The following is a 27,250-nucleotide window of genomic DNA, read 5'->3' on the forward strand; positions in this document are numbered from 1 at the left end:
TTATTCCTACAAAAATACAAAGGCAAAGCCTCAAAAGACTTTCAATTGAGCAAACAACATCCAATCATAGTAAAGCATTGCTCAAGCATTATTTCTTGCATAGGTCTTCTGACCTATGCATCTAAAGGTGGAAGGGTTAGGGTGAGTTCACAACTCAGTAGGAAATATTATAACAGTCCAAAGCATACCCTTAAAAACCTTGAATTAAACATTTAAAAGCATGGATGATAAACATTTTATAACCATTAACAAATGTGTAACCATGTCAAACGTGTATGCATGTGTTTGCTAGTTTCATCCTTGCTTTTCCTCATTCATCCATTCACAACTGATAAACTGTTAACCCCCAACAATCTACACATCAGATATTAATGCTCCACAAGATACATGATCAATATAATAATGACTATTCTAGGACATCACCCAAGGGCAAGTCATGCTCCGTGTCTTTTGGGACTCATACCCAAGGGCAGGACCAACCCCGTGTCCTTAGGGACTAAAATCCAGGGGTAGGACCAACCCCATACACCCACATCGGAGTGTCTTCCTCAAGGGCTTTAGGGACTTTCACCCAAGGACCCACGGTCCCACATAAACACTTCCCACCAATCAATTCTCTGAATATCATATGTGATAATTCCATATCCTTCTTGCAATGCAACCACACCATGAACCATTTTGACAACACAAAACCATGAATCTTCATACCAATATACGTTCCAATATCATGGTAACATTTCAATGCAATAAACCGAGATGCAATGACACATTAAAACATTTTATGAAATCATAGAAATAACGTGAAATTCCAACAAATGATTCAAGGAAAGAAATCAGATACATCATAGAATAACATAAAATTCCCTACCTAACACCAGTTTCCTTTTTGTGTTTCTTCTGTGTAGGCGATCTTTGCCTATTACGAGGAACTGAAATGAAACAACATAATTTAGGTTTCCTAACCATTAAAATCTATTCAATTAAAACTTATGAAGTTTTTCTTTCTTACTAATTTTTAACAACTTTATGTTATTAATTTTTTTTTTTACAATTCTCATATTCCCCAATTAATTACCAAACACTAATTCTTTTTATTTTCTTATAGGACCTATTAACAAATCCCATGTGTCCAAATAACCTAATTAATCACATGTTTACTAATATATTTTTTTCAATCAAACCAAATTAAACAAAGATTCGTGTTGATCTTACCATTAATAAAATACTTCAGCTAAAATTCTTTAATCTTAAATTAAATGTGATTTTTAACTAAAACAGGTTTATAACTAATTACACTCAACTTTTACACAAATTTTACTGTTAATTCTTTTCAGCATACCATTAGGAAGCAAAATAAACAAAAATTACAAAATTAAACAACTTGCTTACCTCAAATCTACACTTTCTCTCTCAGACCCAAGTTGTTGCAGGTGAAATGGTGGAAAACGAGCTGCAGCCCCCTTATAAAGGGGTCTCCATGCAGCCAAGCACAAGGTGGCAAGCCACATGGCTGCCACCAATCCACCCAAGTAGGAGGTGGCATTCCACTAACTTCAATTTCCCAATTTTGCACTTTAGTCCTTCAAGTTATCAAAAATAAAACCCATAATTACCCATTAGTCCTTTAGGTTTTCATAACCCTAATAAGTCCCTAAGAACCTAATAAGCATGTTTAAGTCATTAACTAATCCCACTTAACCTTAATCAAAGTTTAATTTATAATTAAACATGATTAGCACTAAACTAGTTTTAACATCTAATTAAGCAAGCTTAAAGTTAAGTACTAAAATAATCATTATTGCCTATTTAATTCATTAGTACTAGGTGTTACAATAAAGGTGACGGTGATGGTAACGATGACAGTGATGATGACGGTGACGGTGACAATAACGGTGACTGTAATGGTTACGATAATGGTAACGGAGACAGTGATGGTAATGGTCACGATGATGGTAACGGTAACGATAACAGTAACTATCACTGTAACGGTTATGGTGACGATAACGATAACGATAAAGGTAATAGTAACGGTAACGTCCACAGTAACAGTGATGGTAATAGTAAAAGTAATTGTAACTGTAACGGTGATAGTAACAATGACGGTAACAGTGATAATAACGATAACGATGACGGTTATTGTAATGGATACGATAACAATCACGGTCTCGATAACAGTGATGGTTACAGTTACTATGACGGTAACAGTAACAGTAATGGTGACAGTAACATTAACAAAAATGATAACGGTGATGGTAACAATAACGGTAACGGTAACGGTGGCGATAACCGTAATGGTAATGGTAACGATGACGATGACAATAATGGTAACGGTATCGCGAACGATAACAGTAACCGTAATGGTGACGGTGACAATAATGGTGACAATAACGGTTATGATAACAGTAACAGTAACAATGACGATAATGGTGACAGTGACGATAACAGTGATGGTGACAATAACTGTTGCGATAACGGTAACGATGATGGTGATGGTAACATTGACGGTAATGGTGACAGTAACGGTTACAATAACGGAAATGGTGATGGTGACGGTAATGATGCTGGTAACAGTTGTGATAATGGTGTTAGTAACGGAGACGGTGACGGTAACAGTGACGATGAGGTCCTAGTGAAGGGAAAGGAAAGGAACAAACGAATAAGTTTTGATAAAAACTAGGATGACATCTCCAGCATGGGAAACTAAATGAACTAAGAATGAAAATAGATAGAACCAAGAATGGCGCTCTAATGATGAGCAATCAAAGGAACAAACTAATATGCTTTAAATGAACATAGATAGAACAGAGGATGGAATCTCAATGATGCAAAAAAAAAAAAAAGGAACAAAGACATAAGCTTTAGATGGAATGTAGGATGGCATCATAATGATGGGAAACCTTAGGAGGCTCAATGAACATAGATAAAGCCTAGGATGGCGTGAAATGATTAGAAACCAAAGGAATAAACGAATAAGTGTGGATAAAACCTAGGATTGCTTCCCAATGATTGGAAACCGAAGGAACTTACAATGAGCAATAGATAGAACCTAGGATGGGGTCCCAATGATGAGAAACCAATGGAACAAATGAACAACCATAGATAGAGCTTAGGATGACTTCCCAATGATTGGAAATCGAAGGAACTAACAAAGAACTTATACAAAACATAGGATGGAATCCCAATGTTTGGATACGAAAGGAACATAGATAGAAACTACGATGGTGTCACAACAATGAGAAACAAAAGAAACAATCGACTAATCCTAGGTATAACATAGGATGACATTCCAATGATTGGAAACCAAATGAAGAAACTAGATAGAACCTAGGATGGCATCCCAGTGATGAAAAACAAAAGGAAAAAAAAAAAAGCTTTAGATAGAAACTAGGTTGACATCACAATCATGGAAAACTAAAGAACCTAAGGACGAGGATATATAGATCCAAGAATGGTGTCCCAATGATGATGAGTCAAAAGAACAAATGAATAAGCTTAGCTAAAACTTAAGATGGCATCCCAATGATGGGAAACGAAGGGAACTAAGAATGAAAATAGATAGAACCAAGAATAGGGTTCCATTTATGAGCAATCGAATAAGCTTAGATAGAACCTACGACAACATCCCAATGATGGGAAACCAATGGAACTAAGAATTAACACAGAACATAAGGCGGTGTCCTAAAGATGAGAAATGAATAAGCTTAGATAGAATCTAGGATGACTTCCCAATGAATGAAAACCAAAGGAAATAATATTGAACATAGACCAAAGCCTCGGATAACTTAAAAATGTTTGGAAACCAATGGAACGAAGAACGAACATAGATTTTCAACTAGGATGGAGTCACAACAATGAGAAACTAAAGAAACAACTGACTAATATTAGGTAGAACCTAGGATGACGTCCCATTGATGAGAAAGGAAGGGAACAAACGAATAAGATTGTATAGAATGAAAATAGATAGAAAACAGAATGCATTCCAATGATGAGCAATCAAAGGAACAAATGAATATGCTTTAGATAAATGTAGATAGAACATAGGATGGATTCTCAATGATGACAACCAAAAGGAGCAAAGAAACAAGCTTAAGATGGAAACTAGGATGGCATCCTAATGATGGGTAACCTTAGGAGGCAAGAATGAACATAGATAAAGCCTAGCATCGGTGCTAATTATGAGAAACGAAAGGAACAAACAAATAAGCATGTATAGAACCTAGGATAGCTTCTCAATGATTGGAAACCGAAGGAAGTTACAAAGAGCATAGATAGAGCCTAGGATGGGGTCTCAATGATGAGAAATCAAAGGAACAAATGAACAACCATAGATAGAGCTTTGGATGACTTCCCAATGATTGGAAATCAAAGGAACTAACAATGAACCTATTTAGAACGTATGATGGCATCCCAATGTTTGGAAACCAAAGGAACTAACAATGAACATAGATATAAACTACGATGGCGTCACAATGATGAACATACATCACCTTCCAATGATTGGAAACCAAATGAATGAAAATTCAACATAGATAGAACCTAGGATGGCGTCCTAGTGATGAAAAACAAAAGGAACAAATAAATAAGCTTTAGATAGATACTAGAACCTAGGATGGGAAACCAATGGAACAAAGAATGAACATAAGGTGGTGTCCTAAAGATGAGAAACAAATAAGCTTAGATTGAACCTTGGATGACTTAGATGAACAAAAGGAACTTATAATGTGCATAGATTACACCTATGATTACGTCCCAATGTTGAGAAACCAAAAGAATAAACGAATAACCGTAGATAGAACCCACAATGACTTCCCAATGAATGGAAATCATAGCAAATAACATTTAACATAGACAAAAGCCATGGATAGTATCCAAATGTTTGGAAATCAAAGGAACTAGGAACGAACATAGGTAGAAACTAGGATGCTGTCACAACGATGAGAAACCAAAGAAACAACCGACTAATCTTAGATAGAAACTAGGATTCCATCTCAACTATCAAAAACCAAAGGAACTAAAATTGAACATACATAGAACATAGGATGGCATCCAAATGTTTGGAAACCAAAGGAACTAAAATTGATCATACATAGAACATAGGATGGCATCCAAATGTTTGGAAACCAAAGGAACTAAGAATGAACATAAACAGAAACTACGATGGCGTCACAATGATGAGAAACGAAAGAAACAATCAACTAATCCTTGGTAGAACATAGGATCACATTCTAATGATTGGAAACCAAATGAACAAAAATACAACATAGTTAGAACCTAGGATGGCATTCTGGTAATGAAAAAAAAAAAAAGGAACAAAGAAATAAGCTTTAGATCGAAACCAAATGAAATAACATTGAACATAGAAAAAAACCTTGGATAGAAACTAGGATGGCATCCCATTGATGGTGCCACAATGATGAGAAGCCAAAGAGACAACCGACCAATCTTAGGTATAACCTAGGATGACATCCCAACTAACTAAAATTGAACATACATAGCTAGGATGAGGTCCCAGTGATGAGAACAAAAGGAACAAATGAATAAGCTTAAATAGAACATAGGATCACATCCTAATGATAGGACACTAAAGGAACTGAGAATGAAAATAGATAGAACTAAGATTGACATTCCAATGATGAGCAATCGAAGGATGACATCCCAATGGTGGGAAACCGAAGGAAGTAACAATGAACAAAGATAGAAACCAAGATTTTGCCTTAACAATTAGAAACCAAAGGAACTAAGAACAAACATAGATAGGAACTAGGATGGCATCGAAACGAGGAGAAAGCAAAGGAACATATGCATAAGATTAGATAGAACCTAGGATGGCATCCCAGTGATGTGAAACCAAAGTAACTATGAATGAATATATATAGATTGTAGGATGTGTCACATTGATCAACAACCAAAGGAATGAAGAAATAAGAAGACATAAAAACTCGGATCACATCCTAATGAATGGGAACCTTAGGAAGTAAGAATGAACAAACATAGAACCTAGAATGGCAATGCAACAAAATGAAACTAGGGAACAAATAATTTACCTTAGATAGAACCTATGATGACTTCGCAATAATTGGAAACCAAAGGACTATCAATGCATCCAAATGTTTGGAACCCAAAGGAATTAAGCACAAACATACATAGAAACTAGGATGGTGTCACAATGATGAGAAACTAAACAAATATCCTTAGATAGATCCTTGGATGGCTTCCCAATGATTCGAAACTAAAGGAACTAACAATAAACATAGCCAGAACCTAGGACGGAATCCAAATGTTGGGAAACCAAAGGAACTAAGAACGAACATAGATAGAAACTAGGGTGGCGTTTCAACAATGAGAACCCAAAGAAACAACCAGCTAAGCTGAGGTACAAACCTAAGATTGTATCTCCACAATCAGAAACTAAAGGACTAACTTTGAACATAGATAGAAGCTAGAAAGTCGTCCCGGTTATGGCAAACCAAAGGAAAAAATAATTACATCACAATGATGGAAAACTGAAGAAGTTAAGGACGAAGATAGATGGATCCATGAATGGTGTCCCAATGATAATGAGAAACGAAAGGAAATAAGAATGGGGTTCCAATGATGAGCAATCGAATAAGCTTAGATATAACCTAAGATGGAATCCTAACGGTGGGAAGCCAATGGAACTAAGAATGAACATAGATAGAACATAAAGTTTCCTAAAGATGAGAAACAAAAGGAAGAAATGAATAAGAATAGATCGAACTTTGGATGGATTCTGTACTTTTAAACGTGCTTAATTAGATGTTAAAGCTAGTTTAGTGCTAATCTTGTTTAATTATTAATTAAGCTTTGATGAAGGTTATATACGATTAGTTAATGACTTAAGCATGCTTATTAGGTTCTTAGGGGCTGATTAGAGTTATGAAAACCTAAAGGACTAATGGGCAAGTAAGTTTAATATTGGTTAATTTGGAGGACTAAAGTGCAATTATGGAAAGTTGGGGTTGGTGCCAGCCATGTGACCCGCCACCTCCTACTTGGCTGTATGGAGACCCTTTATAGGGGCCTGTAGCTCGTTTTGCAGCATTTCACTTGTAGCAGCTTGGGTTAGAGAGAGGTTCTAGAGAGAGAAAGTGAAGATTTTAGGTAAGCAAGTTGTTTAATTTAGTAATTTTTGTTTATTTTGGTTCCTAATGGTATGTTGAAACAAATTCACGGTAAAATTTGTGTAAAATTTGTTTAGACCAACCAACTTCCTTCAATTCTTTTAGGGCATACCCTTTTTCGTAGGGATTACTTAGTAGACTCCCACTTCCTTTAGAGTAGTAGGGCGTTCCCATCCAATAGTTTGTTTAGCACAACCGCTTTTTTTGGGATTGGGCATCCCCCTTGGTAGAGTTTGTTTGAGGCATGCCCTTCCTATGAGAATTAGTGAATCCCCCTTCTTAATGTTCATTTACGACGTTCTTCTTCCATTGGCTTTTTAAGGGCATCCTGCTTACTTTAATTTTCTTAGAGTATCCCCCTTCCTTGACTTTGTTTTGAGAATTCCTTCATTAAGTTTATTAAGGGCATCATTTAGGGCATCCCACTTCCTTAAGTTTGTTTAGGGTATCCCTCGTCCTTCACCCCATAATCAAGATGTCATCCTAGGTTCTCTCTAAACATAATCATTTGTTCCTGAGATCGCTCACCATTGGAACGCCATTCATAGTTTGTTTCATTTTTATTCTTTGTTTGTTTAGTTTCACATCAGTGAGATGCCATCCTTGGTTCTATCTAAGCTAATTTGTTTGTTCTTTTGATTGCTCATCATTGGACCATAATTCTTGGTTCTATCTCTATTCATTCTTAGTTCCTTTAGTTACCCGTCATTAGGTTACTATCCTAGTTTTAATCTAAGTTTATTCGTTTGTTCCTCTGATTTCTCATTGCTTGGACGTCACTTTAGGTTCTATCCATATCAAATTTGAGTTAATTTTCTATTCGATCGTCTGCATACAATCCTAGGTTCAACCTAAGCTTAGTTGGTTGTTTGTTATGTTTCTCATAATTGTGATGTCATCCTAGCTTCTATATAGGTTTGTTCTTATTTCCTTTGGGTTCCAAATATTTGGATGCAATCCTAGGTTCAGCCTATGTTCATTGTTCATTCTTTTGGTTTTTTCCATCATTGTGAACTATCTAAGCTTATTCGTATGTTCCTTTGGTTTCTCATAATTAGGACGCCATCCTATAAGTTTGTTTAAGGGTATGCCCTATTCCTTGAGTATGTTCAGGACATCCTCGTTCCTTGAGTTGTTTTCGGGCATCCTCTTCCTTAAGTTTGTTTAGGGTATTCTCCTTCATTGAGTTTATTTAGGGCATCCTCTTTCCTCAAGTGTTATTAGGGTATTCACATTCCACTATTTTTTTAGAACATTTCTCTTCATTGGGCTATCAAACTACCTTGATTTACTTTAGTCCATCACCCTTCCTTCAGTTTCTTAGGTCATCCATCTTCATGGAGATTTTTAATTCATTCTCTTTCCTAGAGTTTGTTTAGACCAACCAATTTCCTTCAATTCTTTTATGGCTTACCCTTTTTCCTAGGGATTACTTAGCAGACTCCCACTTCCTTTAGTGTAGTAGGGCATCCCCATCCAGTAGTTTGTTTAGCACAAACGCCCCCTTTGGTAGAGTTCGTTTATGGCATGCCCTTTTTATGAGTCTTATTAGTGAATCCCACATCTTAATGTTCATTTACGACGTTCTTCTTCCATTGGCTTTTTAAGGGCATCCCGCTTACTCGAATTTGCTTAGAGCATCCCCCTTCCTTGACTTTGTTTTTAGAATTCCCTTCATTAAGTTTTGTAAGGGCATCCCACTTCCTTAAGTTTGTTTAGGGTATCCCTCGTCCTTCACCCCATAATCAGGATGTCATCCTAAGGTCTATCTAAACATAATCATTTGTTCCCGAGATTGCTCATCATTGGAACTCCATTCATAGTTTGTTTTTATTTTCATTCTTAGTTTTGTTTAGTTTCACATCTTTGAGATGCCATCCTAGGTTCTATCTAAGCTATTCGTTTTTTTTCTTTTGATTGCTCATCATTGGACCATAATTCTAGGTTCTATCTCTGTTCCTTTAGTTACCCGTCATTATGTTACTATCCTAGTTTTAATCTAAGTTTATTGTTTGTTCCTCTGATTTCTCATCACTAGGATGTCATCCTAGGTTCCTTCTATATCCAATTTGAGTTAATTTTGTGTCCGATCGTATGCATAGCATCCTAGGTTCACCCTAAGCTTAGTTGGTTGTTTGTTATGTTTCTTATTGTGATGTCATCTTAGTTTCTATCTAGGTTTGTTCTTAGTTCCTTTGGGTTCCAAACATTTGGATGCAATCCTAGATTCGGCCTTTGTTCATTGGTCGTTCTTTTGGTTTCCAATCATTGTGAACTATCTAAGCTTATTCGTATGTTCGCTTGGTTTCTCATAATTAGGATGTCATCCTATGAGTTTGTTTAAGGGTATGCCCTATTCCTTGAGTATGTTTAGGACATCCTCCTTTCTTGAGTTGTTTTCGGGCATGCCCTTAAGTTTGTTTAGGGTATTCCCCTTCATTGAGTTTATTTAGGGCATCCTCTTTTCTCAAGTTTTATTAGGGTAATCCCATTCCTCTATTTTTTTTTTAGGACATTCCTTTTCATTGGGCTATAACTACCTTGATTTACTTTAATCCATCACCCTTGCTTCAGTTTCTTAGGTCATCGATGTCACACCCCGGTTTTTTTTTTCAAACTTAACAATTAATACTCAAATACAGAATAAGTGCTCTTAAAGATATGGGAATACAAAAATTTAAATGTTATAAAGAGTACATCTTGTGTTTCACAAAAGGAACTTGTATTACATTAATTTACATATACCAAAACCCCATTGTTGACTACGAGTAGCCCATACTACAAGTGCACCTTACAAATATATATATTACATATTTCCTACAAAAAGATTCAATCTTTAATACAAAGGCAAAGCCTCAAAATCTTTCAATGCGAGCAAACGACATCCAATCACAATAAAGCAAAGCTCAAGCATTATTTCTTACATAGGTTTTCTGACCTGCATCTAAAGTTGGAAGGGATAGGGTGAGTTCCCAACTCAGTAGGAAAGTTTATAACCATCCGAAGCATACCCTTAAAAACGTTGAATTAAATATGTAATAACATGCATGATAAACATTTTATAAACATTAATAAATATGCAATCATGTCAAACATGTATGCATGTGTGTTTTGGTTTAATCTTTACTTTTCCTCGTCCATCCTTTCACAACTGATAAATTGCTCACCCCTACCATCTATATATTAGATATCAATGCTCCACAAGATACTCAGTCAATATAATAATGACTACTCTGGGACATCACCCAAGGGCAAGTCATACCCTGTGTCTTTTAAGACTCATACCCAAGGGCAGGACCAACCTCGTGTCTTTAAGGACTCACCCAAGGGTAGGGCCAACCCCATATGCCCACATTGGAGTGTCTTCCTCGAGGGCTTTAGGGACTTTCACCCAAGGACCCACGGTCCCACATAAACAATATATCAAAGGATAATGCTTGTAGCATCACATAAACACTTCCTACCAATCAATTCTCTGAATATCATTTGTGATTATTGCATATCCTTCTTGCAATGTAACCACACCATGAACCATTTCCACAACACAGAACCATGAATCTTCATACCAATATACGTTCCAATCTCAATGTAACATTTCAACACAATAAATCAAGATGCAATGACACATTAAAACATTTTATGAAATCATAAAAATGACATGAAATTTACAATAAATGTTTCAAGGAAAGAAATCAGATACACCATGGGATAGCATAAAATTCCCTACCTTACACAAGATTAACACAGGAAAGAAATCTGTGATTCTTCTATGTAGGCGATCTTCACCTATTACAAGGAACTGAAATGAAATACATAATTTAGACTTCCTAATGATGAAAATTTATACAGTTTACTATTGCTAATTTTTAATTATAATATTCTCTATTCTACATGCCTACAGGTTTTCAAATCAAATTTGAATTGAATTAAACAATATTTACAATGCATATTAATATTCACTAATTAATTACCAAACACTAATTGTTTTGATTTCTTAAAGCCCAACCTATTAACAAATCCCAAGTGTCTAAATAACCTAATTAATCATATGTTTACTAATGTATTTTTCAATTAAACAAAGATTTATGCTAATCTTACCATTAATAAAATATTTAAGCTAAAATACTTTAATCCTTGATTAATTGTGATTTTTAACTAAAACATGTTTATAGTTAATTAAACTCAACTTTTACACAAATTTAACCGTTAATTTGTTTCAACATGCCATTAGGATTTAAAATAAAATAAAATAACTAAATCAAACAACTTGCTTACCTCAAATCTACACTTTCTCTCTCTAGATCCTCTCTCCATGCAGCCAAGTAAGAGGTGGCAGGCCACATGGCTGCCACTAACTCTAACTTCTCAATTTTGCACTTTAGTCCTTCAAGTTATCAAAAATTAAACCCATAATTGCCGATTAGACCTTTAGGTTTCCATAACTACAATCAACCCCTAAGAACCTAATAAGCATGGTTAAGTCATTAACTAATCTCACTTATCCTCAATCAAAGTTCAATTCATAATTAAACAGGATTAACACTAAACTAGTTTTAACATCTATATAAGCACGTTTTAAGTTAAGTACTAAGACAATCATTATTACCTATTTAATTCATTGGTGCTAGGTATTACAATCCATCTTCATGGAGATTTTTAATTCATTCCCTTCCTAAAGTTTCTTTAGACCAACCAACTTCCTTCAATTCTTTTAGGCCATACCCTTTCCTAGGGATTACTTAGAAGACTCCCACTTCCTTTACTGTCTTAGGCCATCTCCATCCAGTAGTTTGTTTAGCGCAATTCCATTTCTTGAGGTTTTTTAGGACAACCGTTTTTGTTGGGATTGGGCATCCTCCTTTGTAGAGTTTGTTTGTGGCATGCCCTTTCTATGAGTCTTATTAGTGAATCCCCCTTCTTAATGTTCATTTACGACGTTCTTCATCCATTGGGGTTTTAAAGGCATCCTGCTTACTCGAATTTGCTTAGAGCATCCCCCTTCCTTGACTTTGTTTAGAGAATTCCCTTCATTAAGTTTATAAAGGGCATCGTTTAGGGCATCCCACTTCCTTAAGTTTGTTTAGGGTATCCCTCATCCTTCACCCAGAATCAGGATGTCATCCTAGGTTTTGTCTAAACATAATCATTTGTTCCCTAGATTGCTCATCATTGGAACGCCATTCATAGTTCTATGCATTTTCATTCTTAGTTGGTTTAGTTTCACATCATTGAGATGCCATCCTAGGTTCTATCTAAACTAATTCGGTTGTTCTTTTGATTGCTCATCATTGGGCCATAATTCTTGGTTCTATCTCTGTTCATTCTTAGTTTCTTTAGTTACCCGTCATTGGGTTACTATCCTAGTTTTAATCTAAGTTTATTTGTTTGTTCCTCTGATTTCTCATCACAAGGACGTCATTGTCGGTTCTATCTATATCCAATTTGAGTTAATTTTATGTCCGATCATCTGCATACCATCCTAGGCTCTACCTAAGCCTAGTTTGTTGTTTGTTATGTGTTTCTATCTACGTTTGTTCTTAGGTCCTTTGGGTTCCAAACATTTGGATGCAATCCTAGGTTCGACCTATGTTCATTGTTCGTTCCTTTGGTTTCCCATCATTGTGAACTATCTAAGCTTATTCGTATGTTCCTTTGGTTTCTCATAATTAGGACACCATCCTATGAGTTTGTTTAAGGGTATGCCTTATTCCTTCAGTTTGTTTAGGACATCCTCCTTGTGTATTTTTCGGGCATCCCCTTCCTTAAGTTTGTTTAGGGTATTCCCCTTCATAGAGTTTATTTAAGGCATCCTCTTTCCTCGAGTGTTATTAGGGTATTCACATTCCTCTTCATTGGGCAATTAGACTACCTTGATTTACTTTAGTACGTCACTCTTCCTTCAGTTTCTTAGGTCATCTATCTTCATGGAGAGTTTTAATTCATTCCCTTTCCTAGAGTTTGTTTAGACCAACAACCTTCGTTCAATTCTTTTAGGGCAAACCCTTTCCTAGGGATTACTTAGCAGACTCCCATTTCCTTTAGTGTAGTAGGGCATCCCCAGTAGTTTGTTTAGCGCAACTCCATTTCTTGAGGTTTTTTAGCATAACCGCTTTTGTTGGGATTGGGCATCCCCCTTTAGTAGAGTTGGTTTGTGGCATGCCCTTTCTATGAGTCTTATTAGTGAATCCCCTTTCTTAATTTTCATTTACGACGTTCTTCTTCCATTGCCTTTTTTAGGGCATCCCCCTTCCTTTAAGTATGTTTAGGGTATCTCTCGTTCTTCACCCCATAATCAAGATGCCATCCTAGGTTTTATCTAAACATAATCATTTGTTCCCGAGATTGCTCATCATTTAAATGCCATTCATAGTTCTATTCATTTTCGTTCTTAGTTTGTTTAGGTTTCACATCATAGAGATGCCACCCTAGGTTCTATCTAAGCTAATTCGTTTGTTCTTTTGATTGCTCATCATTGGACCATAATTCTTGATTCTATCTCTGTTCATTCTTTGTTCCTTTAAGTTACTATCCTTGTCACACCCCAGTTTTTTTTTGCTATTCAAACTAAACAATTGATACTCAAATACAGTATATGTGCTCTAAAAAATATGGGGATACAAATATTAAAATGTTGAGTTCCTCCTTGAATTTGTTCAAAAAGAGGATATGCAAAACTTGTTATAAAGAGTACATCTTGTATTAAACTTTTTGACTATTAGTTAGTAAAATATGTTTTGTTTCACAAAAGAAATTTGTACTACATTAATTTACATATACCAAAACCCCATTGTTCACTACGGGTAGCCCATACTTGACAAATATATATATTACATGATTCCTACAAAAAGATTCAGTCTTTAATTCAAAAGGCAAGGCCTCAAAAGACTTTCAATGCCAGCGAATAGCATCTAATCACAGTAAAGCATTGCTCAAGCATTATTTCTTGCATAGGTCTTCCAACCTGCATTTAAAGGTGGAAGGGATAGGATGAGTTCACAAATCAGTAGGAAAGTTTATTACCATCCTAAACATACCCTTAAAACCTTGAATTAAACGTTTAATAGCATTTATGATAAACATTTTATAACCACTAACAAATGTGTAATCATGTCAAACATGTATGCATGTGTTTGTCAAACATTTTCCTCATCCATCCTTTCACAACTTATAAACTGCTAACCCCCACCAATCTACACATAAGATATCGATGCTCCACAAGATACTCGATCAATATAATAATGACTATTGTGGGACATCACCCAAGGGCAAGTCATACCTCGTGTCTTTTGGGACTCATACCCAAGGGTAGGACCAACCCCGTGGCTTTAGGGACTAAAACCCAGGGGCAGGACCAACTCCATACACCCACATCGGAGTGTCTTCCTCGAGGGCTTTAGGGACTTTTACCCAAGGACCCGCAGTCCCACATAAACAATATGTCAAATGATAATACCTGTAGCATTACATAAACACTTCCCACCAATCAATTCTTTAAATATCATCCGTGATAATTCCATATCCTTCTTGCAATGCAACCACACCATCAACCATTTTGACAACACAGAACCATGAATTTTCATACCAATATCTTGGTAACATTTTAATGCAATAAACCGAGATCATTAAAACATTTTATGAAATTCAAACAAATGATTCAAGGGAAGAAATCAGATACACCATAGAATAGCATAAAATTCCCTACCTTACACCAGTTTCCTTTTTGTGTTTCTTCTATGTAGGCAATCTTTGCCTATTACGAGGAACTGAAATGAAACAACATAATTTAGGTTTCCTAACCATTATTAGTTATTCAATTAAAACTTTTGAAATTTTCCTTTCTTACTAATTTTTAACAACTTTCTATTGTTAATTTTTTTCAATTCTCATATTCCCCAATTAAATTACGAAACACTAATTCTTTTGAATTTCTTAATGCCTAACCTATTAACAAACCCCAAGTGTCCAAATAACCTAATTAATCACATGTTTACTAATCTATGTTTTTCAATCAAACCAAATCAAACAAAGATTCGTGCTGATCTTACCATTAATAAAATACTTCAGCTAAAATACTTTAATCTTTAATTAATTGTGATTTTTAACTAAAACGGGTTTATAGCTAATTACACTCAACTTTTACCGTTAATTCTGTTTAGCATACCATTAGGAACCAAAATAAACGAAAATTACAAAATTAAACAACTTGCTTACCTCAAATCTACACTTTCTCTCATAGATCCTCTCTCTAACCCAAGTTGCTGCAGGTCAACTGGTGGAAACGAGCTGCAACCCCTTATAAAGGGGTCTCGATGCAACCAAGCACGAGGTGGCAGGCCACATGGCTACCATAAATCCACCCAAGTAGGTGGCATTCCACAAACTTCAATTTCCCAATTTTGCACTTTAGTCCTTCAAGTTATCAAAAATAAAACCCATAATTGCCCATTAGTCCTTTAGTTTTTCCTAACCCTAATCAGTCCCTAAGAACCTAATAACCATGCTTAATTCATTAACTAATCCCACTTAACCTTAATCAAAGTTTAATTCATAATTAAACATGATTAGCACTAAACTAGTTTTAACATCTAATTAAGCAAGCTTAAAGTTAAGTACTAAAATAATTATTATTGCCTATTTAATTCATTAGTACTAGGTGTTACAATTGTAGTTTTAATCTAAGTTTATTCGTTGGTTCCTCTAATTTCTTATCACAAGGATGTCGTCGTAGGTTCTATCTATATCCAATTTGAGTTAATTTCGTGTCCAATCGTCTGCATACCATCCTAGGTTCTACCAAAGTTTAGTTGGTAGTTTGTTATGTTTCTCATCATTGTGAAGTCATCCTAGTTTCTATCTAGATTTGTTCTCAGTCCCTTTGGGTTCCAAACATTTGGATGCAATCCTAGTTTTAGCCTATGTTCATTGATTGTTCCATTGGTTTCTCATAATTAGGACGCCATCCTAGGTTCTATCATTGGTCATCCTAACTTCCTAAGGTTTTCCATCAATGTGATGCCATCCTAGTTTCCATTTAAGCTTATTTCTTTGTTGTTTTTGTTTCTCATCATTGAGATGTCATCCTAGGTTCTATTTGTGCTTCAATTTAAGCTTATTTGTTTGTTCCTTTGCTTTCTGCTCATTACGACACCATCCTAGTTTCTATCTATGTTCGTTCTTAGTTCCTTTGGTTTCTCATCATTGAGATGTCGTTCTAGGTCCCACCATCATTTGGACAACATTCTAGGTTCTATATGTGTCCAGTTTTACTTCCCAAGGTTTCCCATCCTTACTTATCATTGGAACACCTTTCTTGGCTTTATCTATGTTTATTCTAAGTTTCCTTAGTTTCCCATCTTAGTTCCTTTGGTTTATCTTCACTAGGATGCTATTGTAGGTTCTATCTATGTTCAATTTTAGTTCCTTTGGTTTCCTTTCATTGGGATGCCATCCTAGTTTCTATCTAAGCTTAGTCATTTTTTCCTTTGGTTTGCTATCACCAGGACGCCTTTCTAGCTTCATCTATGTTCAAAGTTAGTTCCTTTAGTTTCTGATCGTGGAGATGCAATCTTAGGTTTGTACCTTAGCTTAGTTGGTTGTTTCTTTGGTTTCTCATTGTCGAAACGCCACCCTAGTTTCTATCTATGTTTGTTCTTAGTTCCTTTGGTTTCCCAACATTTGGAATTCGTCCTAGGTTCTAGCTACATTTGCTTTTAGTTCCTTTAGTTTTAAATAATTGGGAAGCCATCCAAGGATCTATCTAAGGTTATTTGTTTAGTTTCTCATCATTGTGATGCCATCCTAGTTTCTATGTATGTTTGTTTTGAATTCCTTTGGGTTCCAAACATTTGGATGCCATCCTAGGTTTTGTTGATGATCTTTGATAGTTCCTTTGGTTTCCAATTATTGCGAAGTCATCATAGATTCTATCTAAGATAAATTATTTGATCCCTAGTTTCCTATTATTGCAATGCCATTCTAGGTTCTATGTTTGTTCATTCTTACTTCCTAAGGTTCCCATTCATTAGGATGTCATCAGAGTTTTTATTTCTTCATTCCTTTGGTTGGTTATCAATGTGACGCCATCCTACAATCTATATATATATTCATTCGTAGTTACTTTGGTTTCACATCACTTCGATGCCATCCTTGGTTCTATCTAATCTTGTGCTTATGTTCCTTTGCCTTCTCCTCGTTCCAATGCCATCCTAGTTTCTATCTATGTTCGTTCTTAGTTCCTTTGGTTTCTAATAGTTGGGGTAACATCCTAGTTTCTATCTATGTTCATTGTTAGATCCTTCGGTTTCCCACCATTGGGATGTGATCCTTTGAATTCTCATCATTGGAACGTCAATCTCAGTTCTATCTATTTTCATTCTTAGTTCCTTTAGTGTCCTATCATTAGGATGTGATCCTAGGTTCTATTTAAGCTTATTCATTTGTTCCTTTTGTTTTTATCATTGGGACGTCATCCTAGGTTCTATGTATGTTCAATTTTAGTTACTTTGGTTTCCGATAGTTGGGATTCCATCCTAGGTTCTACCTAAGATTAGTTGGTTGTTTCTTTGGCTTCTCATCAATGGGATGCCATCCTTGTTTCTATACAAGGTTTTTATCTAAATCTTATTTCTTCATTCCTTTTGTTTTTCATCATCGGAACGCTGTTCTAGGTTCTAACTATGTTGAATTTTTGTTCATTTGGTTTCCAATCATTAGAATTTGATCCTATGTTCTACCAAAGATTAGTCGATTGTTTCTTTCATTTCTCATCATTGTGAAGCAATCGTGGTTTCTGTCTATGTTCGTTCTTAGTTCCTTTGGTTTCCAAACATTTGGATGCCATCCTACGTTCTATAGGTTCATTGTTCGTTCCTCTTATTTTCAATCATTGGGAAGTCATCCTAAGCTCTATTTGTGGTTGTTCATTTGTTCCCTTGATTTGTCATCATTGGGAACCCATCCTAGGCTCTATATGGTCATTGTAAGTTCCTTCGGTTTCCAATCATTGAGAAGCTATCCTAGGTTCTATCCATGCTTATTCGTTTGTTGCTTTTGTTTCTCATCATTAGGACGCTATCCTAGGCTTTATCTACGTTAATTCTTGCCTCCTAAGGTTTCCCATCATTGGGATGCAATCCTAGTTTCCATCTAAAACTTATTTCTTTGCTCCTTTCACTTCTCATCATATGTTCATTCTTTGTTCATCTAAAGCATATTCGATTGTTCCTTCGATTGCTTTGTAGGATCTATCTACAGTTATTCGTTTATTCTTTTGTTTTCTCAAAATTGGAAAGTAATCATAGGTTCAATCTATGCTTATTCGTTTCTCATCTTAAGGGCACCACCTTATATTTTGTCTATGTTCATTCTTAGTTCCATTGGTTTTCCATCATTAGGATGCCATCCTAGGTTTGAGTTTCTATCTAAAGCTTATTTATTTGTTGCTTTTGTTTTTCATCTTTTGGACGCCGTCCTAGGTTCTATCTATGTTGAATTTTCGTTCATTTGGTTTCCAATCATTGGAATGCCTATGTTCTATCTAGGATTAGTCGATTGTTTCTTTCGTTTCTCATTGTTTTGACGCCATCATAGTTTGTATCTATGTTCATTCTTAGTTCCTTTGGTTTCCAAACATTGGGATTCCATCATTAGGATGCCATCCTACTTTCCATCTAAAGCTTATTTCTTTGTTCCTTTTCTTTCTCATCATTGAGACTCCGTCCTATGTTCTATCTATGTTCATTCTTAGTTCATCTAAAGCATATTCATTTGTTCTTTCGTTTGGTCATCATTAGAATGCCATTCTTGATTCTATCTATTTTCATTCTCAATTCCTTTAGTTTTCCATGCTAGAGATGTCATCCTAGTTTTTATCTAAACTTATTCGTTTGTTCATTTCCTTTCCCATCACTAGGACATCATCCTAGGTTCTACTTCTGTTCAATTTTTGTTCCTTATTTGTTCTGATCATTGGGATGCCATCCTAGTTCTAGCTAAGCTTAGTCGGTTGTTTCTTTGTTGTGATGCCAACCAAGTTTCTGCCTGTGTTTGTTTTTAGTTCCTTTGGTTTCCAAACAAATGGGCTCTATTCAAGGTTTGTGTCTATGTTCAATGTAATTTTCTTTGGTTACCTATCATTGTGAAGTCATCCTAGGTTCTCTCTAAGGTTATTTGTTTTTTCATCATTGAGACGTCATCCTATGTTAAATCTATGCTCATTGAAACTTCCTTTTGTTTCCCATCATTGCAAATCTGTCACACCCCTATTTTTTTTTTTTCAAATTTTACAATTGATACTCAAATATAGTATAAGTGCTCTAAAAAAAAAATGGGGATACAAAAGTTTAAATGTCGAGTTTCTGCTTGATTTTGTGCAAAAAGAGAATATGCAAAACCTGTTATAAAGAGTACATCCTATATTAATCTTTGTAACAATTAGTTAACAAAATGTGATTTGTTTTACAAAAGAAACTTGTACTACGTTAATTTACATATACCAAAACCCCATGGTTCACTATGGGTAGCTCATACTACAAGTGTACCTGACAAATATATATATATTATATCATTCCTAAAAAAAGATTCAATCTTTAACACAAAGGGAAAGTTTCAAAACACTTTCAATGCGAGCAAACAACATCCAATCAATAGTAAGGCAATGCTCAAGCATTATTTCCAACATAGGTCTTCTGACCTGCATCTAAAGGTGGAAGGGATAGGGTGAGTTCACAACTTAATAGCAAAGTTTATAACCATCCTAGACATACCCATAAAAACCTTGAATTAAACGTATAATAGCATGCATGATAAACATTTTATAATCATTAATATATGCAATCATGTCAAACATGTATGCATGTGTTTGCTAGTTTTATCTATGCTTTCCCTCATCCATCCTTTCACAACTGATAAACTGCTAACCCCCACCAATCTACACATCAGATATCAATGCTCCACAAGATACTCGGTCAATATAATAATAACTATTCTAGGACATCACCCAAGGGTAAGTCATACCCTGTGTCTTTTGGGACTCGTACCCAAGGGTAGGACCAACCCCATACACCCATATCAGAGTGTCTTTCTCAGGGGCTTTAGGGATTTTCACCTTTCACCCAAGGACCCACAGTCCCACATAAACAATATATCAAAGGATAATGACTATAGCGTCACATAAACACTTCCTACCAATCAATTCTCTGAATATCATATGTGATAATTCCATATCCTTCGTGGAATGCAACCACACCATGAACAATTTCCACAACCCAGAACCATGAATCTTCATACCAATATACGTTCCAATATCATTGTAACATTTTAATACAATAAACCGAGATGCAATGACACATTAAAACATTTTATGAAATCATAGAAATAAAATGAAATTCCAATAAATGTTTCAAGGGAAGAAATCAGATACACTGTAGAACAACATAAAATTCCCTACCTTACACTTACTTTCCCTTTGTGATTCTTCTATGTAGGTGATCTTTACCTATTACAATGAACTGAAATAAAACAACATAATTTAGGTTTCGCAACCTTTAAAATTTATAAAAATTTCCTTTCTTACTAATTTTTAACAACTTACTGTTATTAATTCTTAATTCTCATATTCTCTAATTAATTACCAAGCACTAATTTTTTTGATTTTTTCCTTTAAAGCCTAACCCATTATCAGGTCCCAAATGTCTAAATTTTAATCGCATGTTTACTAATCTATAATACTTAACTAAAACATGTTTATAGCTAATTACACTCAACTTTTACACAAATTTTACCGTAAATTTGTTTCAACATACCATTAGGAACCAAAATAAACAAAAATCACTTTCTCTCTCTAGATCCTCTCTCTAACCCAAGCATCTACAAGTGAAATACTGCAAAACGAGCTACAGGCCCCTATAAAGGGTCTCCATGCAGCCAACCCCAACTTTCCATAATTGCACTTTAGTCCTCCAAATTAACTAATATTAAACTTACATGCTTAAGTCATTAACTAATCATATATAACCTTCATCAAATTTTAATTAATAATTAAACAAAATTAGCACTAAACTAGCTTTAACATCTAATTAAGCACGTTTAAAAGTAAGTACTAAGATAATCATTATTGCCTATTTAATTCATTAGTACTAGGTATTACAGAATCCATCCAAAGTTCGATCTATTCTTATTCATTTCTTCCTTTTGTTTCTCATCTTTAGGACACCACCTTATGTTCTATCTTTGTTCATTCTTAGTTCCATTGGTTTCCCACCGTTAGGATGCCATCTTAGGTTATATCTAAGCTTATTCAATTGCTCATCATTGGAACCCCATTCTTATTTCCTTTCGTTTCTCATCATCATTGGGACACCATTCATGGATCCATCTATCTTCGTCCTTCGCTTCTTCAATTTTCCATCATTGTGATGTAATTATTTTTTCCTTTGGTTTTGCCATAAACGGGACGACTTTCTATCTTCTATCTATGTTCAAGGTTAGTTCCTTTAGTTTCTGATTGTGGAGATACAATCTTAGGTTTCTACCTCAGCTTAGCTGGTTGTTTCTTTGGGTTCTCATTGTTGAAACGCCAACCTAATTTCTATCTATGTTTGTTCTTAGTTCCTTTGGTTTCCCAATATTTGGATTCCGTCCTAGGTTCTGGCTATGTTTATTGTTAGTTCCTTTAGTTTCGAATCATTGGGAAGCCATCCAAGGATCTATCTAAGGTTATTTGTTTAGTTTCGAATCATTGTGACAACATTCGAGTTTCTATGTATGTTTGTGCTTAATTCCTTTGGGTTCCAAACATTTGGATGCCATCCTAGGTTTTGTCTATGTTCATTGATAGTCCTTTGATTTCCAATTATTGCGAAGTCATCATAGGTTCTATCTAAGGTAAATTATTTGTTCCCTAGTTTCATTTTGTTGCATTGCCATTCTAGGTTCTATGTTTGTTCATTCTTACTTCCTAAGGTTCCCATTCATTAGGATGTGATTCGAGTTTTTATGTCTTCTTATTTCTTCATTCCTTTGGTTGTTGATCAATGTGACGCCATCCTACAATCTATATATATATTCATTCGTAGTTACTTTGGTTTCACATCACTGGGATGCCATCCTAGGTTCTATCTAATCTTATGCGTATGTTCCTTTGCTTTCTCCTCGTTTCGATGCCATCCTAGTTCCTATCTATGTTCGTTCTTAGTTCCTTTGGTTTCTAATTATTAAGGCAACATCCAAGTTTCTATCTATGTTCATTGTTACTTCCTTTGGTTTCCCACCATTGGGATGTCATCATTGGAATGTCAATCTTAGTTTTATCTATTTTCATTCTCAGTTCCTTTAGTGTCCTATCATTAGGATGTGATCCTATGTTCTATTTAAGCTTATTCATTTGTTCCTTTTGTTCTATGTATGTTCAATTTTAGTTACTTTGGTTTCCAATAGTTGGGATGCCATCCTAGGTTATACCTAAGATTAGTCGGTTGTTTCTTTTGCTTCTCATCGTTGTGGCACCATCAATGGGATGCCATCCTAGTTTCTATCCAAGGTTTTTTTCTATGTTCAATGTTATTTCGTTTTGTTTTGATCTAAAGCTTATTTCTTTGTTCCTGTTTTTTTTTCATCACCGGAATGCCATCCTAGGTTCTAACTATGTTGAATTTTTGTTCATTTGGTTTCCAATCATTAGAATGTGATCCTATGTTTTACCAAGGATTAGTCGATTGTTTCTTTCGTTTCTCATCATTGTGACGCCATCGTAGTTTCTATTTATGTTCATTCTTAGTTCCTTTATTTTCCAAACATTTGGATGCCATCCTACGTTCTATATAGGTTCATTGTTGGTTCCTCTAATTTTCAATCATTGGGAAGTCATCTTAAGCTCTATCTATGGTTGTTCATTTGTTCTCTTGATTTCTCATCATTGGGATCCCGTCCTCGGCTGTATCTATGCTCATTGTAAGTTCCTTCGGTTTCCAATCATTGAGAAGCTATCGTAGGTTCCATCCATGCTTTATCTATGTTCCTTTAGTTTCTCATCATTAGCACGCCATCCTAGGCTTTATCTATGTTCATTCTTGCCTCCTAAGGTTTCCCATCATTAGGATGCCATCCTAATTTCCATCTAAAGCTTATTTCTCTGCTCCTTTCAGCTCTCATCATTGAGACTCATCCTATGTTCATTCTAAGTTCATCCTAGGTTTTATCTAAAGCTTATTCGTTTATTCCTTTGCTTTCTCATCACAAGGACGTCATCCTAGGTTCTATGTATGTTCAATTTTAGTTCCTTTGGTTTTCGATAGTTGGGATGGCATCCTAGGTTCTATCTAAGATGAGTCGGTTGTTTCTTTGGTTTCTCATCGTTGTGACATCATCCTAGTTTCTACCTATGTTCGTTCCTAGTTCCTTTGATTTCCAAACATTTGGATACTATCCATGGCTTTTGTCTATGTTCAATGTTATTTGCTATGATTTCCATTCATTGGGAAGTCATTGTGGGTTCTATCTTCGTTTATTCTTTTGGTTTCTCAACATTGGAACGTAATCATAGGCTTAATCTATGTACATTATAAGTTCCTTTTGTTCATCTAAGCCATCCAAGGTTCAATCTAAGCTTATTCGTTTCTCATCTTTAGGACACCACCTCATGTTCTATCTATGTTCATCTTAGTTCCATTGGTTTCCCATCCTAGGTTCTAGTTTCTATCTAAAGCTTATTTTTTGTTCCTTTTGTTTTTCATCACTGGGACGCCATCCTAGGTTCTATCTATGTTGAATTTTCATTCATTTGGTTTCCAATCATTGGAATGTCATTCTATGTTCTACCTAGGATTGGTCGATTGTTTCTTTCATTTCTCATCATTGTGACGCCATCGTAGTTTGTATCTATGTTCCTTTGGTTTCCAAACATTGGGATGCCATCATACGTTCTGTATAGGTTCATTGTTAGTTCCTTTGATTTCCAATCATTGGGAAGTCATCCTAAGCTCTATCTATGGTTGTTGATTTGTTCCTTTGATTTCTCATCATTGAGACCCCATCCTATCTCTATCTATGCTCTTTGTAACTTCCTTCGGTTTCCAATCATTAAGAAGCTATCCTAGGTTCTATCCTTGCTTATTTGTTTATTCCTTTCGTTTATCATAATTAGCAAGCCATCCTAGGCTTTATCTATGTTCATTCTTGCCTCCTAAGGTTTCCCATCATTAGGATGCCATCCTAGTTTCCATCTTAAAGCTTGTTTCTTTGCTCCTTTTGGTTCTCATCACTGAGACTCCATCCTATGTTCTATCTACGTTTATCTAAAGCATATTCATTTGTTCCTTTGATTGCTCATCATTGGAATGCCATTTTGTTTTCTATCTATTTTCATTCTATCCAAGCTTAGTTGTTTGTTCCCTTCCTTTCTCATCACTAGGACGTCATCCAAGGTTCTATGTATGTTCAATTTTAGTTCCTTTGGTCTCCAATAGTTGGGATGCCATCCTAGGTTTCTTTGGTTTGTTTGTTGTTTCTTTAGTTTCTCATTGTTGTGACTCCATCCTAGTTTCTATCTATGTTCGTTCTTCGTTCCTCTGGTTTCCAAACATATTTATGCTATCCGAGGATTTTGTCTATGTTCAATGTTATTTCCTTTGGTTTTCATTCATTGGGAAGTCATCCTAGATTCTATCTAAGCTTATTCATTTCTCATCTTTAGGACACCGCCTTATGTTTTATCTATGTTAATTCTTAGTTCCATTGGTTTCCCATCATTGGGATGCCGTCGTAGGTTCTATCTAAGCTTATTCGATTGCTCATCATTGGAACCCTATTCTTGGTTCTATGTATTTTCATTCTTAGTTCCCTTCGTTTCCCATCATTGGGACGACATCTTAGGTTTTATCTAAGCTTATTCATTTGTTCTTTTGACTCATCATCATTGGGACACCATTCTTGGATCTATATATCGTCGTCCTTAGGTTCTTTAGTTTTCCATGATTGTGATGTTAGCCTAGTTTCTATCTAAAGCTTATTTATTTTTTTTCCTTTTGTTTTTCATCACTGGGACACCATCCTAGGTTCTATCTATGTTTGTTCTTTTGGTTTCCAATCATTGGAATGTCATCCAATGTTATACCTAGGATTAGTCGATTGTTTCTTTTGTTTCTCATCGTTGTGACACCATCGTAGTTTCTATCTACGTTCCTTCTTAGTTCCTTTTGTATCCAAACATTGGGATTCCATCCTACGTTCTTTTATAGGTTCTTTGTTAGTTCCTTCAATTTCCAATCTTTGGGAAGTCATCCTAAGCTCTATATATGGTTGTTCATTTGTTCCATTGGTTTCTCATCATTGGGACCCCATCCTAGGTTCTATCTATTGCTCATTGTAAGTTCCTTCGGTTTCCAATCAATGGGAAGCAATCCTAGGTTTTATCCACACTTATTCGTTTATTCCTTTGGTTTCTAATCATTTCAAGCCATCCTAGGCTTTATCTATGTTCATTCTTGCCTCCTAAGGTTTCCCATCATTACAATGCCATCCTACATTCCATCTAAAGCTTATTTCTTTGATCCTTTTTTTTTTTCCCGCATCATTGAGAATCCATCCTATGTTCTATCTATGTTCATTTAAAGCATATTAGTTTGTTCATTTGATTGCTCATCATTAGAGTGCCATTCTTGGTTCCATCTATTTTCTTTCTTAGTTCATTTAGTTTCCCATGTTGGAGAGGTCATCCTAGTTTTTATCAAAACTTATTCGTTTGTTCCTTTCCTTTCCCTTCACTTGGACGTCATCGTCACTGTTGCCATCACCGTCACAGTCGCCGTTACCAACATCGTTACCGTCACCATTATCACCACTATTACTGTCACCGTCACCGTCACTATTACTCTTATCGTTACCTTTACCGTTGCCGTTATCGTAACCATTACTGTCATCACTACCGTCAATGTTATCATCATCGTTATCGCAACAGTTACTGTCACCATTACCGTCATCGTCGTTATGGTTATCCTTATCGTTATAGTGATTGTTACTGTTACCGTCATAATAATCGTTCTTGTCATCGTCACCGTTACTGTTACCATCACCATCACCGTCACCGTTACCGTTACCATTACCATCATCGTGACCATTATTGTCACCGTCACCATTACCTTTACTGTCCCTATTACCGTTATCGTAATCGTTACCGTCACTGTCACCGTTACCATCACCATCACCTTTATTGACCTAGTACTAATGAATTAAATAGGCAATAATGATTATTTTAGTACTTAACTTTAAGCTTGCTTAATTAGATATTAAAACTAGTTTAGTGCTAATCATGTTTAATTATGAATTAAACTTTGATTAAGGTTAAGTGGGATTAGTTAATGACTTAAACATGCTTATTAGGTTCTTAGGGACTGATTAGGGTTATGAAAACCTAAAGGACTAATGGGCAATTATGGGTTTTATTTTTGATAACTTGAAGGACTAAAGTGCAAAATTGGGAAATTGAAGTTAGTGGAATGCCACCTCCTACTTGGGTGGATTGGTAGTAGCCATGTGGCTTGCCACCTCGTGCTTGGCTTCATGGAGACCCCTTTATAAGGGGGCTGTAACTCGTTTTCCACCATTTCACTTGCAGCAACTTGGGTTAGAGAGAGAATCTAGAGAGAGAAAGTGTAGATTTGAGGTAAGCAAGTTGTTTAATTTTGTAATTTTCGTTTATTTTGGTTCCTAATGGTATGTTGAAAAGAATTAACAGTAAAATTTGTGTAAAAGTTGAGTGTAATTAGTTATAAACCTGGTTTAGTTAAAAATCACAATTAATTTAAGATTAAAGTATTTTATTAATGGTAAGATCAGCACGAATCTTTGTTTAATTTGGTTTGATTGAAAAAAATAGATTAGTAAACATGTGATTAATTAGGTTATTTGGACACTTAGGATTTGTTAATAGGTTAGGCTTTAAGAAAATCAAAAGAATTAGTGTTTGGTAATTAATTGGGGAATATGAGAATTGAAAAAAATTAACAATAGAAAGTTGTTAAAAATTAGTAAGAAAGGAAAATTTCAAAAGTTTTAATTGAATAACTAATAATGGTTAGGAAACCTAAATAATGTTGTTTCATTTCAGTTCCTCG

At 35.3% G+C, this 27,250-nt stretch overlaps 1 protein-coding gene across 1 annotated transcript; it reads right to left on the reverse strand.

Annotated features, from left to right (window-relative positions):
• LOC104878453 (predicted GPI-anchored protein 54) lies at positions 1-26,338 on the reverse strand. The gene is made up of 5 exons (XM_059734499.1): positions 26,228-26,338; positions 25,902-26,132; positions 2,264-2,626; positions 1,844-2,164; positions 1-6 (listed from the first exon to the last, which is right to left on the reverse strand). Exons 1-5 carry the CDS (start codon positions 26,336-26,338, stop codon positions 1-3), a joined length of 1,032 nt encoding a protein of 343 aa, XP_059590482.1.
• Between the last annotated feature and the right edge of the window lie 912 nt (positions 26,339-27,250).

The sequence above is a fragment of the Vitis vinifera genome, chromosome 18, assembly GCF_030704535.1.
Source record: "Vitis vinifera cultivar Pinot Noir 40024 chromosome 18, ASM3070453v1".
NCBI classification, from domain to species: Eukaryota; Viridiplantae; Streptophyta; class Magnoliopsida; order Vitales; family Vitaceae; genus Vitis; species Vitis vinifera.